General features: G+C 32.7%; 1 protein-coding gene across 5 annotated transcripts in view; it reads left to right on the top strand.

Moving 5' to 3' along the window:
- Positions 1–20672, top strand: part of ZDHHC21 (zinc finger DHHC-type palmitoyltransferase 21) — a 74539-nt gene that overhangs the window by 13203 nt on the left and 40664 nt on the right. For 4 of the 5 annotated variants that reach the window (XR_004443484.1, XM_033237382.1, XM_033237381.1 and 1 more), the window contains 4 exons: positions 2238–2436; positions 3645–3743; positions 9851–9962; positions 13242–13380. Coding sequence is in view for 4 of the 5 variants with exons in the window: in XM_033237382.1 (XP_033093273.1) it covers positions 2283–2436; positions 3645–3743; positions 9851–9962; positions 13242–13380 (504 nt within the window). In the remaining variant the exon portion in view is untranslated. Of the gene's footprint in view, positions 1–899; positions 1005–2237; positions 2437–3644; positions 3744–9850; positions 9963–13241; positions 13381–20672 lie in introns of those variants that run through there. The other variant, XM_033237383.1, reaches the window with a different exon arrangement.

Raw genomic sequence — 20672 nt, 5'->3', positions numbered from 1 at the left:
AGTGGCCTAGGCACTATTTCTATTTTAGAATTCATACACAAGTTAGAATATATCTGATTTAAACCATTGAGTGGTATTGCATTTGGGTTCTTTTTTTTTTTTTTTTTTTCCTGCTGGCCCAATATTTGCAGGATCTGGGGATGAGAAAACAGGGGTATTCCTTTAAAATTAAGTATTCCTTAGTGTCTTTTTCTTTGTTTCAGTAGCTTTATAGCTTGAAGAACATTGGCAAGGCCTCTAAGGGATGGTACCCTGAGGCTTTTCAATTGATTATGAGTTGTTCTTAGAATGAAGTAGACTGGGATATAGGCTGAAAATCTGGGAGTCCATCCTTGACACTTTCCCCTGTAACCCCTAATATCTGATCAACCAGAAAGTCAGACTGGTTTGATTCTAACAATTGCTCCTTTCTGCAAACCTAATTTTGGCTTTTGCCTTCTCTTAGCCTAATGGATCTCTGTCTTTAATTTTATCATTCACACCAGAGCTTCAGTAATTTATTCACAGTACACATTTCATCATGTTAATCCTCTGCTTCAATAGCTTTCTATTGCCAAAGAATTCAGTCTTAGCATTCTAACATGGCATTTTATGTCCTTCATGATATAGGCCTGTATTTCTTAGCACTCACTCTCCACAGAAAGCTTTATGATTTGTGATGGCAGGTTGTAATACCTCCCACAGTTTCTACTCTTGCTCTTGCTATTCCTTCTGTTTGCAGTATTGTTGTCACTTTTCATTGCTTGGATAACTTTTACTAACCTTCTAAGACTGAATTCAGGTTTCATCTCTTATAGGAAGTCTTAGTTTATCTAGTCCCATCTTCTGTGCCCCATTAACATTTTGTCCGCAAATCTGGAACTTACCATATTAAGCCTTTTTTCTGATTCTTTTTCCCATTAGACTGTTTTAAGCAAAGACCATGTCTTCTTCATCATTGTGTCTGCAGTGTTTAGCAAGTAATGGGTGTGTAGTGGAGGCTCAGTGAATATTTGTTGAACTAAGTAAGTTCAAGTCATTGTGGTAACATTGAAGTGTTTGTGAAGCTCATGGGTCAGTGGTTCGTAGACAGCAGTCAGCTGTTATCAGACTCTTGCAGAGCATTTTACAACATTTTATTGCTTTTTGAGCTTTATGAAGAATTATGATTCAGTAGATGTAGAATGGAGTCTGGGGATATGTATTTTTAAAAAGCTCCCCAGGTGTTTTTGGTTTTCTTGCAGGCTAGAGAACCATTGTCCTAGTTTATTATTATACCATTACATTTTATGTAAAAGGTGCCCTCTAGGCTTTATGCAACAATTTATTATTTCAGCCTTGGAAGTTATATCTACCAAAGTATGGTTGTATTTTAAGTCACTTTTTTGGTACCATATATATATATATATATATATAATATATATATATATAGAAGTATCTTAATTCCTTAAGTGTCTCATTGAGAGATCTGTTAGCATATTGTTAACACTCAACTAAGAAAAGCCTCATTTAAACAGGAGTCTTCTTGAATTGATCATGATGAGATTTGCTGGGCTTCATTCTATGAATTTTAGTATTTTTGACAATTTGTAGTTTTCACTTTTTGTCATTTTTCAAAATCCTTAAAAAATGTTTTATTATAGTTTAAACTAAAGTGCACAGTTCTGAAGTATACAGCTCAGTGAATGTTTACATATGTATATAACCATAAAGTACCACCCAGGTCAAGATATGGAACATTTTCAAACCCCTCAAAGGTTCTCTCATGTTCCTTTTCAGTTAACATACACCCCTGTCACCACAAGATAACCACCATTTTGACTTGTGTGACCATCAGTCTTCTGATTAAAGCTACTAAAAATTTTTGTATGTAATCTTTTGGTGGACATGTGTATTCATTTCTTTTGGGTTTACACAGGAAGTTCAACTCATTGTGGCAAGGACTGGGTTAAGGACAAACTTGTGTTTTAAATTCAGTAGATGATTCCAGTTTATACCTGTGATAGCAAATCATAATGAAACATTGAAATTATTTGAAGCTTATGGTAAAATTTGAATGTCCTGAAACTTCTGTTTGTTTTCCCAAGTATTTATTGTAAAAATATATATACAAAGAAGTATCAATAATCAACTATAGAAAGAAAATATCAAATATGCAAAGAAAACTCAATGTCATTTTATAGAAGTTTTGCCAGAAATACAGTTTTTAGTCAAATTTTTCTATGTAAGTAATTGTTTTCTTTGTTCCTTCTCCTTAGGATCATCCCTCCTTGTGGGTTAGCAGGCAGTTATAAGACTGCAAAATGGGTCTCCGGATTCACTTTGTTGTTGACCCACATGGTTGGTGCTGCATGGGTTTGATTGTCTTTGTTTGGTTATACAATTTTGTTTTAATTCCCAAAATTGTCCTCTTTCCTCACTATGAAGAAGGACATATTCCAGGCATATTAATAATAAGTAAGTTTCTTGATCTTTATTTTCTTGTATAATTATTTTTCTCACTGTAAACGTTTTTGGAGTGTAGTGTCACTATGATAACTTTCCTTTTAATATATTTAGTATTTTAGCAGTGCTGTCAATATTCAGTTATTTACTAATTTATGAACTTACAGAAATAATGGCCTTTATAGATTTGCAGTTAAATAAAAGTGATATCTCCATTTTTAACTGCCAAGTACGTAAAGACCATTTTGTTAAAAATAGAAAACTGGCACAGTAGTGATAACTTGCATGTCTATCTGTATTTTCAATATTGCTGTTTTGTACCTAATTACAAATGTAGTCGTTTTAAGAATAGAGATAGTATATGTTACTGAGAAGTAAGAATTTCATAAGAAAATTATTGGTTGTGAGGTTGATTATGATAACACTTAGAACTTCTGGATAGTTATTAGTCAATTAGTGATGGCTTGCTTATGATTAAAATAAATTGAAATTATATATTTTACATGTACATGGCATTTACAGTTTTCATGCCCATTACCTCATTCTGACCTCACACGAACCATGGGAAATGTTATATGTATGATAAAACTGACCAGTACTATGCAGTCAGTCCTAGATCGAGCACTCAGACTGTTCCTTTTACATGTACAGTGTTTTTTTTAATCTCCCAACAGAATTCCTCTATTCTTACTAATTTAAAAATGTAGAATTATGGTGGCCAAATCTATTTTCCCTTAGTATTTTTGTTTTCTGGTTATTAATTTTAAAATTAAAACGTTTCTAAGTCTTAGTTCTCAAATTAATTGTTTTAAGATCCATCAAAAGGGACAGTTGAACTTCACTAATTCAGAGTAATATTGAAGATACCCAGTTAATAAAAAAGTTTAATTGTTGGTATTTTGATCCTTTCAAATATAGAACATGTAGTAATTAAAAGTGAGCCTATTCATTTATGCCATTATTAATAGGAAGTCCCTGTTAAGGGATCTGATTTATAAGAAGTTTGAGTTATTATAATGTAAAATAATAATTAAAATTAGTGCTATTTAAGATAGTCCTCCTGACAGTATTCTTTGGTGAGTTAAATTATTTATTTTTTAATCTTTTGAAAATTTTTCTCCTGATGGTGTTTATTAAAATACACATTTTAAACTTTAATTATGATTGTTGATAAAATGTTTTGAAGGATAAGTAATTTCTTTAATTTATTTATTTTAAAGTATTCTATGGCATTGCCATATTCTGTCTGGTTGCCTTAGTGAGGGCCTCAATAACTGATCCAGGAAGACTCCCTGAGAACCCCAAGATCCCACATGGAGGTATGGTACTCTGGATTCATCAGTTTTGCTGATGCCAGAATTACTGTCTTTATTTACATATTTTATTGCCTTTAATATGTATTGGTTATGTATGTCATCTAACACCGCTTTGAAGTCTTTGCTTGTATGTGTCTTTTCCAAACTTCCCTACTTAAAATTGCAACCCTGCTCCCCCTGCACCCCTGCAATTTCACCACACTCCATCTCTTGACTTCCTTTTCAGTTTACTTGTTTGTTTGTCTTCCTTTTCCCATTCTAGATCTCCATAAGCTCTGTGAGAGTATAGATTTTTTGTTTTTGTTTTCTTCATTTACTCACTGCTGTATCCCTCATATCCAGAAGAGTCTCTGTCATTTAAGATGCTCAGTACATAGTTGTTGAATGATACATGATTATCTGAGAAGTTATATTTTAATTTTATAAAGGAGTTTTCTTGATGGTGCCACTTACGTTACGTTATAAAGACAATATTGCTTAGAATAAATACTTGTAGTATTAAGAATACTATTGTCTATTTTTCCAAGTTCTAACAATTCAGTGAAAAATGGCAAGCATTTATTCTAGTGTCAGTCGAAGGTGATTTTTGATTACTCTATTGCATAGTAACCATTCAAATCTCAAAAATGAATTAAAAATGTATTGCTTGTTGTATTATATACCGGGTATATATTGTACAGCCTTATTTATTTTCATTCCTGAGGCTCACTCTTTGATTGTTTGCTATATAAGCTATGAGAACTCTCTGAACTTTCTTCTAGTAAGAAATTTATATGCCTGTGTAGTACATTGCAGAACCAAAATACTTTTATAGTAATTTAGTAGTTTCCAACTTGCTGCACATTAGAATCCACCTGGGGAACTTCAAAAAATCTCAATGTCCAGGTCACACCCCATTTCGTTAAATCAGAATGTCTGAGGCATAGGAACCAGGTATCAGTATTTTTGAAAGATCCTAGGTGCTTCCAGTGTGTAGCACAGTTTGGGAACCAATGCAGTAATTTCTTAGGAAATTAGATTAAGTGACAAGTTACTTAGAAAGTCTCCCTTAAATTCTGATTATTGTTTTTCGACACCCATCATTTAGAGGCGTAGTTGGCCTTGAAAATTCAGAGATTCAATGGGAATATTACACTGATGTTTATATAACTGTAGAAGTTTTTGAATACTACATTAAATATTAAGTTTTTATTAATGTCTAGAGGCAGTAGGACTGTCATTAGAAGTTTGTGTATGTATATGTGTTTTGCAGTGGGACAGGAGCAGGGAGGGTGGCACTCTGCAATCTGTATAAAATCACTTTTCTTCCCACATGGCTTAGCTAAAAACTCTCTAAAATATTGTATACATGTGTTATCTACTTCAACTTGAAAATCCAGTGGCCCATGAAAATCAAAGAAACAGGTATTTTCTAACTTGAAGACCTGTTTCTGATGAACTCTTTAGTTTGCAGTGGTGAAAGACTCAAATGCCTAGATGTTCCAGACACTGCAAATCAATGAGAGGGGCCATATAGCAAGTATTTCATATTAAAAATTTCATACCTTATCTGAAAGTAGTTGTCTCTACTCAGCTACAGTAATATTGTCATGCAATTAGACTGTTGGATCTTAAAATTCTCAGAATACAGGGAATCCCAATTTTTATGAGAAATTTTGTGATTAAAAAAAGACACTGGAAACTAATTTAAAATGTTAAGAATGTTGTATATGCCCCAAAATTTATATCTTTAGGCCTAATTGACTAATTGAGTCTACATGTAACAACTCTGTTATCTTTAATGTCTAGACTGTAGTGATGTAGGACACCCTGGCATCTTGCTGACTGTTTGGATGTCTCCTTTACATCTTGTCTCAGTTGACATGTGGCCTATTTTTCTTCCCTGAATTCAAAAAACTTCCCATTCACTCCATTGACAAAAATACACTTACTTGTCATATATTAATGTTTCTCCAAAGTCTTTTTCTAAAAGTGTCGCATATCGTATGATCCTCATGGTAATTGTATGAGGTAGGTAGGCTGGGTGGTCAGGAGCATAGATTGTCCTTCCTGGATTAAACAGCTGGTTGTTGGTGTGAGATCCAGCCCAGAGACCCAGAACCTTGTCTCTGTCATCTTATTACGATGGATCTATATACAGATTGATAATTTTAGCTTTTTATTCACCTTTGTTATGAATCTGGGGAAAACTTAAGTCATCATTTACTTTTTGGTGCTGGTTACCTGATTCTTTTGTAAATATTATTTTAATTTAGTAAAAAACATTACAAAATTTTAACAGTGAAAAATAATATTGAATGCCTAGAGAGTTGAAACTATGGAAGAGTAACATTTATTCAGGAATGTTTAAAGGTTGAGCAATTTCATATAACTGAATTCTTCAGAAAAGGGAACTTAAAGCCCTAATACTTTGGTGATTTTAACTATTTTTTTTATTGAATTACTCTGAAATATTTTACATGCCTTTCTGCTTTTTTGAAACACAATGACTTTAGTATATATGTGACTTACTAAATATGAGGCAATTTGAATATAAGGAAATGTTCCATTTTCTCATGAAAAGATTCCCAGAATTTGACTTTATAAACTTTTGAGCATGTAGATGAAGCAGTCAAATGAAATTGTTATGTTTGTTTATATTACTTGAGTTGTTCACATGTGTATTTGAAATAAAATATAAAATGAACACCTTCAGTTAAAAATGTTTTTATCACTTTCATATTTTATGAAATTTTGTTCAAGTTCTTAGCTATGTTTAAAAATGTTTTACTGAATATAATTTACATGCCGTATAATTTATCCAGTTAGAGTGTACAATTCTATGGGTTTTAGTATACCCACAGTTGCGTAACCATCACCGCAATCAACTTTAGAACATTTTAGTCAAGTTTTTCACTTGCATGTTCGACATGTGGTTTTGTCATCACTAGAGCCATTTTTTTTTTTTTTTTTACATAGCATTACAGAGGAAATTCTTTCAAGTTAAAAAAAAATGTGTCATGTTTTGATGCAGTCTCTGGAAAATTTACCCCAAGCTGTAAGGATGCCTGTATTCAGTGATCAGGGTCATGTATTCACTCACAGTTTTAGTGTTATCCTCCCTCTTATATTGCTTTTTAAAGGTGATCTGTGAGAGACTTATTGACATTTATTTCCTACATTGACAACTGATTCTTGTCAGGGAATCTCTGTTAGGACCCAAACTTTGTGTTGATTTAGCTTATTTCAAGTAATGTTTTTCTCCTCAAAGCATTACTTAGTGATTTTAAATATATTAATTGAGTGAGGGTCCCTTAAAAGGTGAGTCTTTTAAAAGACTCAAGTAGAGGGTGATTCCTTCCTTTCTGAGGGTTAAACAAACCAAGCATTGCATTATATTCATTCAAGCATTTACAGCATTAATAAATCTCCAGGTTAAACAAAATGATGTATTTATTCACATTAAACAGCCTCAGTCATTTATGGAGTTTGCCTTTTTTTTTGGTTTTGTTTTATATTTTGATTTTTCTCTCCCTTAAAAATATATCTGTTAGCTTTTAATTTTTCTAAAGCTATCATAAATTTTCAGTTGAATTCTTTTTCTCATAGGCTTTTTAAAAATATTATTACATGGCTAGTACAAAAATCATCAGACATCAGAATGTATCAGTCACCAAGATCCTATGTGGACATGAGTAAAGAAAGGAAAGGGAAGTGACTAAGAAAGGCTTTAGAGATATGTAGGGTATGTTAAGATGGATGGATTTTTTTCTTGCTACACAAGCCAGAAGCACCTTCTAGATGATAAATTAAATTTCTAGATTTTGTACAATAGTGATTTCTCATTTCTTCCCTAAGTGTATAGAGATGTATGTGCCCATATAGATATGTGAAACTGAGTTTTTACAGGTATTTCTCATTTTAGATACTTACGTGGTATCTTCATGTTATCAAAGGAATGATCAAATTCTTTCTTTAAATCAATTTATGGTCCAGACCATAGATTAGCAAATAAATTATTTTTTACTATAAAGGCCTGTAGTAAACATTTTCAGCTTTATGGGCCGTACAGTCTCTATCACAACTCCTCAGCTCTGCCATTGAAACACAAAAGCAGCCATAGACAATATGTAAATGATGGGTACATCAAACTTTATGGATACAGAAATTACAATTTTATATGATTTTTACATGTCACAAATTGTTATTTTCAATAGTTTAAAATTGTAAAAATTATTCTTAGCTCATAGGTCATACAGAAACATGTGGTAGACTGGATTTGCCTGCAGACTGTAGTTTGTATCTGTGGTCTAGATTAAGAATTATAGGCTTTCTCTAACTATAGCCAAGTGCTCTCCTCTTTTCTGAGAATACATTTTAGATATAAAATGAAGAATTATATGCTGATTTCTCAGAAATTACCAATAATGAATACACCGTGTTTATGTTTTAAGGGGTTGATAAAAACAAAGTTTTTATATTGCCTTTTAATGAAAATTGGCTGATTGTGGAGAGAACCTCCTTCCTGTCTATATTCCTCGCAATGTGTGAATTCAAAGTTTTAACACTGGGAAGTTTGGGAGCATTGAGCTAAGCAGGGGAGTGGGATATGATATGCTTGTGACATTGTAATATGCTATATATTAAATGAGTTTTTAGTTCACTTAGAGGTAAATAATACTAGTTTAACTGTATGTCAGGCTTTAATATTGCTGCTTTTGCATGATTTATTTTCACTAAAATAACTGTAAGAAATGAAAAAGGATTTTCTTTTAAAATGAGATTTCAAATATAAGAGATAATTTCTCAACTTTCATGTCATTGGAACAATTAATTTGATGTAGGTTTTATTCATACTTTGTTTCTTCAGAGATATCTGTAGTGGGAATGTTTTCCCAACGCTTTACTATATAAAAGTCCAGCATGTTGATGTTGCTCCTGACCATTGAACTAAAATAATGGAATTCAAATAGAGAATCTTTTTCGAAAATTGAATACTGTCTACTATTATCTTTCACTTTTATTTTGAATCTTTCATGTTTTGATTTTAGACTTTTCATACGTCAGCAAGCATTCAGTGACTACCTACTATGTGCTAGGGTCCCACTGTTCATATAGTAATATTCAATCTGAATATAGGAATTAGGCTAATCTTACTGTGCCCATACTTTTAATGAGGTTATGGGATAGTATAAACACGAATGATGAAAATTAAAAGAATTTTGTAAAAGTAAAATTCCATTCCAACATATTTAAAAGATACATTTTTGTATAAAAAGGCAATTGTCTTTTCTAGGACGATGACTCTTCCATAGTTTTCATGGATCTGATTAGGACAATTTTTAATGAAAACAAAAGCCTTTTCTCTTATGCAAACTTCATGTTTTTTGCACAGAACTTAATCGTGTGCTATTTCACTACAGATTAGAGGAAATTGCTACTTGATGGTAGTTCAGTGTTTTGTGAAGAACTGCTTTATTTTCATTAAAAATAATAGTCATCTTATAACATTTTTAACTACTGAAACTATTCTGACACCTCCCAAACCCATATGACATCCTTCTCTAACCTGTCGCGTACATTCTTAAATGAATCTATTGATATTTTAAAAAATTAAATGATTTAGGGAAAGTGTGTGGAGAGGAATGCCATCTCTGTTTTTCAAATGAGTTTATAGGATTGATTTCAACTTACTAATCAACTGAAACCAGGGTCAGCATTATTTCTTCTTTAGAGCCTTCAAAAAATAAAATTTCTAGAAATCAATTTGTTTAAATAAAATTGTTTTAGTATAATAACTTGGTTAGGCTTTAGGGTTTTGTCATTGGATTTTACTTATATTCTCACAGTATACCCAGAATCCAAATATGTTGTTTTCTGTCTCTTACTTTGACTGTAACAATAGTGTCTTATTTTTATAGTCTTTTAAATTAGAAACACACAAAATAAGACATATATAGAATAGAACCACAATATTCATGGCAAACACGTTTACACCAAAGGCTTAGAAGAAGAAAAATCTCTTAGAGTTATATGTTGAAGTCTTCCTATAAAATCTTCTAAACAACTGTTGCTAAATTTCAGCATTACCCACTTGCCTTCATTAAATGGATTTTAATTTCCTTCTCTAGAAAGGGAGTTCTGGGAATTATGTAACAAGTGTAATCTGATGAGACCAAAGCGTTCCCATCACTGTAGCCGCTGTGGCCACTGTGTGAGGAGAATGGATCATCACTGTCCATGGTAAGAGTGATTCACTTCTAGCAAAGAAAAGGGGGGTGGGTAATTAAATGTAAATCTTACAACTTAGCATCTTTAAACAAAAGTTATGTTAAAGTTATATAGTTTTACAATATCTTAATAAGGATATTGTTATTTAGATTATATGACTGATCAACTCCCAAAGTCATTTTTCCACAGAAATCCTATATTTGCTAACAAGGAGAGATTTGAGCAAAAAAACTAAGGATTAATATGCAACCTAATATACAAAAGGATAAAGGTGGTTGTATTAAATGAGGCAATGTATATAAAACATGTAATAAAATATCTGACATGTAGGATGTACTTAAATGGTAGCCATTTCTAATTGTAGTAAACCATATACATCCGAATATTTGTATTCCCTTTTTATTTGTTTAATTAATAACATTTCAGACACCCTGATAACCTCTTCCTTACCCCTTAAAGCTTTTTAAGCATTATGTGTTGGATATAGCTACTACCATTATGTACGTGTTGGAAGTATGTCAGTGATAATTAGCTGATTCTGCAGAACTGTCAACAGTTTTGGTCAATAGGGGGCTCTCTTGTAATATTTAAAGAAAATGTTCAGTTGAGAAATAGACTCTCTGAAAACAAATGCTGTGTGAATTCTGTATTGTATCTCATTTTAAAGCTGTCACAAAAATCTGTGAACAAGATATTGTATTTAATTCTGTTTTCTTAGCATTGGCTCTCTGTATAAATATTTAAACTGGTATAGTGTAGAATTTGACAAATGTATCTGTATACATGTATGTAGTATTTATGTTTGTATACACAGTCATGCATATATGCAAATGTACATAGTGAGCCTCTTAATTTGTAATTGTACTTATTTAAAATTGATTCAAGTAGATTTTAGCTTTTTCTAATGTTAGTTTAGAGTTTTCCTTATTTTTGAGAACTTATTTTGATAGCACAGTTAATCAGCAAACTTTCAGTGGAAATTTGTTGTTTTGCATAGACTGATTATTTAAATAGAAGATAATTTCCTGAAACAGGAAAAAATAAGAGCATTTTCGATAAAAGCACTTTGTTACTACATAAAAATTTTAAAAATTTCTAAATCTGTCAACAAGATAGAGTAGTATATGACATATAGTTGATATTCAAAACTGTGCCTTGAATTTAAACAGATTAATTCCCAAGTAATCTTCTGAAGCTCAGTGATCTGTTTGCTGTCACAATAGTAATAGATTTTTAGAAAGCTAGGTGAAATATGTATTCAGATAATTGCTAATAATACAGAAAACTCAGTTTTTAAGCACCTCTTATTGTAGTGTTTCTTATTAACTAAAATACAAATGTTCATGATACAAGTGGATATTGATGCCTTTTTTCCAAACGAATGCAGTAGTTTAAGATTAAAAAAAAATCAACTAGGAAAGACTCACTTATTGGTGACCAAATAAGGTGCTGTTTAACCTTAATTCTAACCTTGGGGTGATTTCTCTTTCTAGGCCTCTTGCTTCCATAGTTTTAGTCAACTTTTCAGAAGTTGTTAGCAGTGAGGGGGAAGTACAAAGGATTGGAGGATCAGAAAGGAGGGTAGACAAGGGACCTAAAGAGATTCAGGAATTTTTATGATTAAATTTCCTGATAGAGCGCTGCTGAAATGTTCAGAGAAAAGGGAAATGTATAGTGTAAATTGGAAGCAAGGAAAATTTTTGATGTTTTCAGAAATTGCACTACTTAGCTGCCTAGCACAGTTTTAGGTTTGGAGGTCAATTCTCACAATGCCTCAAGGTTTTCTATATTTCTGGCTTTGATCTTTTTGTTTGTTTGTTTTTGTTTGAGATGGAGCCTTACTCTGTTGCCCAGGCTGGAGTGTAGTGGCACGATCTCAACCTCCACCTCACTGCAACCTCCGCCTCCTGGTCTCAAGTGATTCTCCTGCCTCAGCTTCCTGAGTAGCTGGGATTACAGGCGCATGCCATTATGCTCGGCTGATTTTCGTATTTTTAGCGACGATGGGGTTTCACCATGTTGGCCAGGCTGGTCTCAAACTCCCGACCTCAGGTGATCTGCCCCCCTCGGCCTCCCAAAAATCTGGAATTACAGGCGTGAGTCACCGCGCCCAGCTTGATCATTCTTTCTAAGTAGTTCAAATGTTGCAAAAAGAACTCATAGATTGAGTACCTTAGTGCTTCTTAAAGCTGTTCTGGTTAAAAGTGCTGTGATCGTAGACATTGTTTCTCAAACTTCCTGGGGACAGGAAGGATAGAACAAGGATAAGCCTTGTTATCCTTGATAACAATGTTGAAGAGCATTTTTGAGTGTGTATAAGCACACTTCTTTTATAATCCTGCTTGCAAATAACAAAGCACAGTAGATTTTCTTGTTTACAAAACATGCACTCTTAATTAAGTCTAAGAAATACCTCTCTAAGATTTTTCAGTTCAGTTCTATATTTGACTTTAAAAAATGATTTAATGACAAGTTAAAAAGAGCGATTTAAGTTAGGACCGAAACCTGTTACATCATTTCTTTTTCATTGACAGTATAATACTATTTTGAAATGAAGACATTTGTGCAAAGTCATTTGTAGTTTTGAACTAGGGTTTTTTGGTGGAATTTTAGGATACTTTGACAATTTGGATACAATAAATTTGGAACAATAAAATATTCAGCTTAAATTAGACTTGAAAGTTTTTGATTGTAACATTAATCCTCTTTCCTAGTTAGGGTTCACTGTTGTATTGGTGGAAGTATAGCTCTATGTATTTGTAAATAGTTTTGAATACATTTTTATTTTCAGCAACCAGGGATAGATTTTTAAAATGAAAAAAAGTTGTGAATGCTTATCAGTCATGTCAGAGTGGTATGTTTCAGCTGTTTTACTTTAGGGCACTCAGATTGCTTTCCACAGCTAGAATGCTGTAAAGGAAGAGCAATATACAGGGAAGCAGGGTTCTTGCTCTCTTGGCCCCTCTGTCTTCTAACTGTACATCCTCTGGCTTAACTCCTTTGTTCCCTGGTTCCATATCAGTGACACAGGAAGCTACCGTCTGCTCTTCCTGTCTCGCTGAGTTGTTATGAGTTGAAGGGGATCACATATGTGGACTTCCTTTGTGAAGTGCTTTACAAATGTAAGATGGTATATTTATACTTTTCCTTGTATAGTTTGTTTTTATCTTCAAGTGGCCTTAGCATATCTCCATGAAGTCAAGCATATGTGATATTATTTGTTTTTATTTTAGTCTTGTTGATCCTGAGGTGAACTTAAAATATTGTTTCTTTTTCATTTTTTTTCTTTAGGATTAACAATTGTGTTGGTGAAGATAATCATTGGCTCTTTCTGCAGTTGTGTTTCTACACTGAACTTCTTACTTGCTACGCACTGATGTTTTCTTTCTGCCACTATTACTATTTTCTTCCACTAAAAAAGCGTAATTTGGTAAGAAATGTTTATATCCACTAACATTAGAGCAGTTGTAGCATACAATTATTAACATGTGGTTCCTTTAAGTACAAAAGATTGGGAACAAAACAACAAAAATAAACTCCCAAATTGGTGAATTTTGAACTATATTGGGATTGAGAAAGTGGGCCCTAGTCTGACATTTCCTTTTCATGAAATTCATTTATGGTTATTTATTAGTGTTGAGTGGCTTTCTTTAGAAAGCAACACATTGAATCTTTCAATATATGTGTCTTGGTTTAAAAATATCTATGATAATGAAAAAGATGAAATATTCTTGTTTCTTTTCAGGAATAAAAATGTAGAATGTATTTTTTTTTAGCATAATGTCATCAAGATTTTATTTTATTTTTTATTATTATACTTTAAGTTCTAGGGTACATGTGCACACGTGCAGGTTTGTTACGTATGTATACATGTGCCATGTTGGTGTACTGCACCCATTAACTCGTCATTTACATTAGGTATATCTCGTAGTGCTATCCCTCCTGCCTCCACGCACCCCATAACAGGCCCCGCCTGGTGTATGATGTTCCCCTTCCTGTGTCCAAGTGTTCTCATTGTTCAACTCCCAGAATGTAGTTTTTAAAGGTTCTCAAACAGTTACGTTCTTGAGAAAAAGAACTTTTTTTCTCCCTGACTTTGATCAGCAATGATAACATGAATTTGCAGGATGCTTTAAAAAGTTATCCACTGAGAATATAATGCATGCTAGTACTATAGTTTTAGAAATGTTTCATCTTATTTGTAGATAAATTTCTGATATAATTGGCATTAAAGTTAGATCATGTAAAAGAATGTACATATTCCCCAGAGTAATCTGTTTCAAATAGTTGAGCCTAATAAGAAAAGCATTAAAATGAAATTCCTCAGTAGGATTAAGGTAGTAATTTTTTTAAGTAACAGAGAAGTAGAATTTAGTGGTGTTAATGAAAAACAAAGAACAGCTAAGAGGTAATGAATGCATTGTAGTATAGTGCAGTATTGGCAAACTCTGGGCCTTGGTTTAAGTTCAGTCCTCTGCCTGTTTTTGTTAAGAAAAAGTTTTACTGGAAAACAGCTACTTTCTTTTGTTTATATATTGTCTATGGCTGCTTTTGTTTTGTAACAGCAGAATTGAATAGTTGTGGCAGAAACTGTATGGTCTGTAAAGCCTAAAATATTAACTGTCTGGCTCTTTACAGTAACTTGGCCAGCCTCTGGTAGTGGAAAGATCTTGTCTTTATACATACCTAGGATTAAAGCCTGTTTTTTCTTATTACATGAGTGAGTTTTGACACATTGTTTAACCTCTCTGAGTGGTAATTTTCTTCTACACTCATTATAATGTGAATAATAATGAGATTAAATGAAATAATATATGTAAACTTAGCTGGTATGTGATAGACATTCAATTTATGTTACATTTGATTTTAGTGAAAACTCTCAGAGGGAGGAAACAGTTTTCTTTGGCCTATTAGTTTTCGTGAAAATTTTAGAGACTGTTTTACAGTAAGCATTTATTACTGGAAGATTGATGACCAACTAAGGAAATTCCAGTAATCAAATGATGAAGGAGTAAGGTGTTTGAAATTACAAACTAATTTTCTTCTCCAAATGAAAGGTAGAAACTGGAGAAATTAATGGCAATTAGGCAGTCACCATTTTTTAAAATGGAGAAATGGATTATAGGTTATATCTGAATGTGCTACATATATGTATATATTTACATGCATAATAAATATTGGAAAAAGGTCAGCAGCATAGTAAATGTTTGTTAAAAGATTAAATCAGGAAGAAGAAAGTATATAAAAAGTGAGTGTGAAAAGTGGGTTTTGAAAAGTCAAACCAGATTTTCCTTAGAGCAATCAATTGTAGATGCAAGCAGGTGTTTTTTTAAATAAAAATCATAATAATATGTTAGCATTTTACCAAATGAAAATCAAATCATTATGTTGGTTGTTAGAAAGCTACTTTAGGGATGAAGCACTACATTATAAATAATTCTAGGGATCTGACAGAGTTATTTATGTCTAGTAGTACTGAGCAGAAATCGTTCTCTTAGCCTAAGTCTTACAGTTTCCTTGTTGTATCAAGTGGGGTACTTGTATAATTACCACCATATTAGCAGTAATGAAATGAAAACTCAGAGAGATTATGTTATGAAATTTCCAGGATCATTTTGCTTCCTTTTGAGAAATCAAGTAATTTTTAGTTTTGTTTATGATATATTAATGAACGAAGTAATTCATATATATTATCAAGTTAGGTATATGGAGAGAAGAGCTTTACCACAATATTTCCCATAGTAGGAAAAGACAGACGAATTTAAATACATAAAATTGAATGTTTATTAGCACTGTTCTAACCTACTTAAGTTTGATAGAGTAAAGCTAAATTCTAGGGCCAGAATTATAACTAAACTTGAAGAAAGTATTTTATAATCTATGTAGCTCTAAATATTCCAATGATCTGAAGCAAATGAATGTTCAGTAGTTACTCAATATACATTGAAATGACTTCGAGTCATTTCATTGATTTAGAAGTTGAGAATTTGAAGCTATGTTACAGATACATACAGATTTCATTACATCTTTTTGGTGGATTGACTCTTGTATCGTTATAAAACGTGCTGCTTTATTCTTAATAATGATTCTTGCCTTCAAATTTTTTTTCTGTTACTAGTTTAACTATATCAGTTGTCTTTTAGTTAGTGTTTTCATGGTATATCTTTTTCTGTCTTTAATACTTTCAACCTTTCTTGGTTACTATGTCTCATGTGTCTTATAGACAGCAGATATTTCATCATTAAAAAATTGTCTTTTAATATGAAATATTTAGTAAATTTTTACTTAGTATAGCTGGTATTTTGTCATCTTCCTATTTATTTACTATTTGACTTTATCTGTTCTGTGTTCCCATTTTTCTCCTTTTCTTGCCTGTTTTGGAATTTCTAATTAAAAAAAATTCCAATTTTCTATTTTTAGTGGCTTTCTCTTTTATTCTTTTTATAGTTTTCCCAAAAATGAAAACATTATTCTGATTTTTTTGAAGTATAAGTTAGTACTTTACCATTGTGCACCTAATGAAAGCAGTGGCCTTGGAACACCCTCTGTCATCATCATTTTTTGTATTTTGGGGTGGAAAGTAGATACAGAAAAAAATCACATGGTAACAAGACTTTATCATTGTTGCATATACATTATGTGTTATATTCTTATATAAGTTATATGTTACCTATAGTCAGTATTTGTTTTGAGTTATCTACGTATTGGTGTTTTTTCTAGTACTCCTTATGTCTGAGCCTCCTCTAGGCTTATTTTTTCTGCTTTTATTGCAAGTCTGTTGGAACAAATTCTCTCAGTGTTGGTTCTCTGAAGATGTTTTTATTTCTCCTTCATTTTTGAAGGATTTATTGTTTGGCACAGAATTGCAGGTTGGTGGTTACTTTTGTTTAGTTTTTAAAAGATGTTATTCCGTTGTCTTATGGTTTCCATCATTTCTGTTGTATAGTCAGTTGTTGGTGTTACTGTTACTCCAATGAAATGTGTGTTTCTTTGGCTGCTTTTATGATTTCTTTTGGTCTTTGTATTTTAGCAGTTATTCTGTGATTCTGTGATGTGCTTTGGTATTGTTTTCTTTGCATTTTTTCTGTTGGAGAGTTTATGTAACTTTGAATCTGTGGCCTGATGTCATTCTTAAGTTTTGGAAATTTCTTGGCCTTTATCACTTCAAATATTACCTCAGCTCAATTTTTTCTCCTGCAGTTCTGGGATTCTACTTACATGTACATGAGGTCTCATTGTGCTGCATATGTTCTAAATTTATTTCTTCACTTTTTTATTCCCCTCTCTGTGCTTCATTCTGGATATTTCCTATTAATTTATCTTCTGGTTTACTAATCAGCTCTTCTGCCGTGTCTAATCTACCCTTAAATCCTTCTAAAGAGTCTTAATTCAGTTATTATATTTTTCGCTTTTAGAATTTCCATTTGCTACTTTCTTTCATTGATAATTTCTGTGGTGAAATCATCTATTTTGTCATCTATTTTTTTGAACATGTTAATCACAGTTATTTTAACGTCTGTGTTTGATTACTTTAATTTTGAGATCCCCTTGAGGGTTCATTTCTGTTGACTCTTTTTTCCTCTCAATTTCCAGATATTTGGTCCTGTCTTCTGACATGCCTAAGTCAGAATACTGAGCATTTTGCATGACAAATTGTAGAAAATGTGGTTGATGTGTTCCTTCCTCAGATTTGCTTTACTCTTTTGTTTTTTTTTTTGATAGGATATAAGAGAAGGCTCATTTTTATCCAATCGGGTTTGTATAACAAGAATTTCTAATGCTAAATAACAGAACAGTGGTCTTAATATAGCAGTTCTTGGGAAGATGCTGTTTATTGTGTTTATTGGTACTTTGTAAGGAATGTTGATTGCTGGATTTGTCTTTGTGAAAGACTAGTTTCAATTTGCCTTTATTCCAATAGTATAGTCCTTCGGGGTCTCAGCTGAAAAACTGAGGTGTTTATTGTGGATTGTGCCCTACAGTTACTGTTTTCCTGGCCTTGGAGATTTTGCAGGATGTTCTGAGTCTCCAGTTCTACTTGGCTTTTCATTCAGTATTGAGTGTGAATTGACAAGTACTTTCAGATAAAAAGTAGTGCAGAGGCCGGGCGCGGTGGCTCAAGCCTGTAATCCCAGCACTTTGCGAGGCCGAGACGGGCGGATCACGAGATCAGGAGATTGAGACCATCCTGGCTAACATGGTGAAACTCAGTCTCTACTAAAAAACTACAAAAAACTAGCCAGGCGTGGTGGCAGGCGCCTGTAGTCCCAGCTACTCGGGAGGCTGAGGCAAGAGAATGGCGTAAACCCGGGAGGCGGAGCTTGCAGTGAGCTGAGATCTGGCCACTGCACTCCAGCCTGGGTGACAGAGCGAGACTCCATCTCAAAAAAAAAAAAAAAAAAGCAGTGCAGAATATATGGATCACCTTAATGCCTGTCTACTTTCTCTGAGATTTTGGCCCTATAAGTTCTGGACACTTTGGCTATTTGCCAATGTCTTCAAACAGCTGTGTATTTATTAATTAATTGGATTTTATCTGGTTTTTAATAGTGTTTTTGGTGTGAGGGTTGGTCCCATACAAACTATTTCCTCATAGGTGTCAATGGCAATAACATTTTGTTTAAAAAAATTTCTTCCCAGGTGATTGTAATCATTGCTGCCTAATTGCATAACTCCAGGAGGTAACACTCACATCATAGTCTGTGTAAATAGCATCCTGTGGAGTTGTGCAGTGCAAAACTTCTGTGGCCATAAGGTTTGAGAACTGCTGTAGTGTAGGGAATGAGACTCATGGTGGACTTTATAGGTGAGGTAGAGATTAACCAAATGGGGAGATGAAGGAAGTCATTGCTGGGCCAAAAAAACAACAAAAGCCTTGAGACTTTAACTGGAATAATTGGTTTTAAGGGCAAATCCATTGTAAAATTCCAGCTGTATAACAAACTTATTTAAAGCTAAGTAATAAAATAATGTTCTTACTTCAACAGTTCTTTTGTAAATTATATTTGCTTTGTTTTTCATAAAGGTAGAAAAAATTTAAATAATTTCATAACAAAAGCCACCATTATTACCACTGACATTGAAAAAAATAATGTTTTATGGTGGAATATTCTTCAAAAAATACTGTCCCATCAGTGTTTTCTGCAAGTCCTTTCCTAGGTTTCTTTCATTTTTCTCTAAAACAAAAATCTGTATCAGGCTCTTGATTATGTGTATGTGTATAAAACTCTGTGTGAATAAAGATAGTATCAGGAATTTCATTCATTCATCTTATTACTCTTTCTATTATTCAGGATATGGAATAAGATCCTCCAAAGTCCCTACCTATCTTTGGATATTACGTTAATGATTATTATACATATTTTTTGTGGGAGTAATGATGCAGTGAAAGCATGCTGTGGACCTTGACCCTGTCTGTGTTCTTCTGTCATCCAGACTGAAGCAAAAGCTGTAGTCTGCATTTTCTTTCTACCATTTCAGGTAGATAGGTGGCAGCATAGTATCTTTTCTAGCCCATCTTTAAATTCCAAAGCTGAATGGAATTGCCTGGGTTGGAAAAGAAAGTGTTAACTTTCTTGTTTTTCTTTTCTTGTTTTTTTAAGGCGAAAGTGTTTATTCATTTAACAGCAACAACGACAAAAAATGAGTTGCACTTTGACCATTGCTGTAATGACACTTAACCTGTATTCAGTAGAAAACTGGTACGTTGTGGGTTATGCTCATGCTCATGGTAAAGACAGTTGAGAGAAAGCAGGTTGTTCACAAATTCTGGGAAATGAACAGATTGGGAGCCTAATTTTCTTCCATTTCTCTCTTCTCTTCGCCTTCTGTTTTCAGGAGAGCTCTTTCTGAGCTGGATTATTTTAATTTCCTTGCAAGTGCCCCATTGTTTTTTATAGTAACTTAATGCTTTTTAGATTTCTTCTTAATCTTTTAAAATATTCTTTTATTATGGACATTCAAAGATTTATATGTTTTTACCATGTGAAGTTTTGAGGAAATACTTGAATTTATCCTTTGTTGAGGGAAGTAAGGACTAAGATGTGCAGGAGATAAGGAATTTATAGTTTATCATGAATCAATGCCCAAATTTAGGATTTATTTTTTAAGCTATAGATACTGATTTATATTCTGAGTCTTACACTAAAAAAAGACCTATGAACCTAAAAAGAATTAGTATTTACTGTCTTCCTCAGAAATAGTAACTAAAAAAATCCCGAAATTCTCAAATAGTTTAAAAAATGTGTATCTAGAAAAATTGAAGAAACTTGAGTAATAATTTTGTTTTCTAAATAAATGGAGATAAATTAAACTTTTTTTTGTTAGAATCACAAAATCAATAAATATTATAAACTTTGAGATGTTTGGAGAAGTTTTTCAGGTGTTAGACATTAAATTAGTTTGCATCATTTGCATTTATCATTCCAGTATAACGTTGAATTTTACTTAAAACCCCTCTCGAAAGTAATGTTTCACTTTAAATATTTACTGGCATGAAAATCACTGTCTGGGTTCTAAAACCTGTAGATTGGGTAATGATTTGGCATTTAAGTGAATAAAATAGATGAGTATTGAAGAAAATGAGCTTTCATTTTTTACCAAGGTCCATATTTGACTGTTTCACATAGTTACTTTAAATGCTTATAAACAGATGCCTAGTCATTTGGTGTATTATCAAATTCTAATAATGTATTTCATTTTATTGGATACTGGTTATTTACC

Source organism: Trachypithecus francoisi, unplaced genomic scaffold, assembly GCF_009764315.1.
Source record: "Trachypithecus francoisi isolate TF-2019V2 unplaced genomic scaffold, Tfra_2.0 Lachesis_group16, whole genome shotgun sequence".
NCBI classification, from domain to species: Eukaryota; Metazoa; Chordata; class Mammalia; order Primates; family Cercopithecidae; genus Trachypithecus; species Trachypithecus francoisi.
Note: the sequence above shows the minus strand (reverse complement) of the source record. Positions and strands in the feature narration are given on the sequence as shown.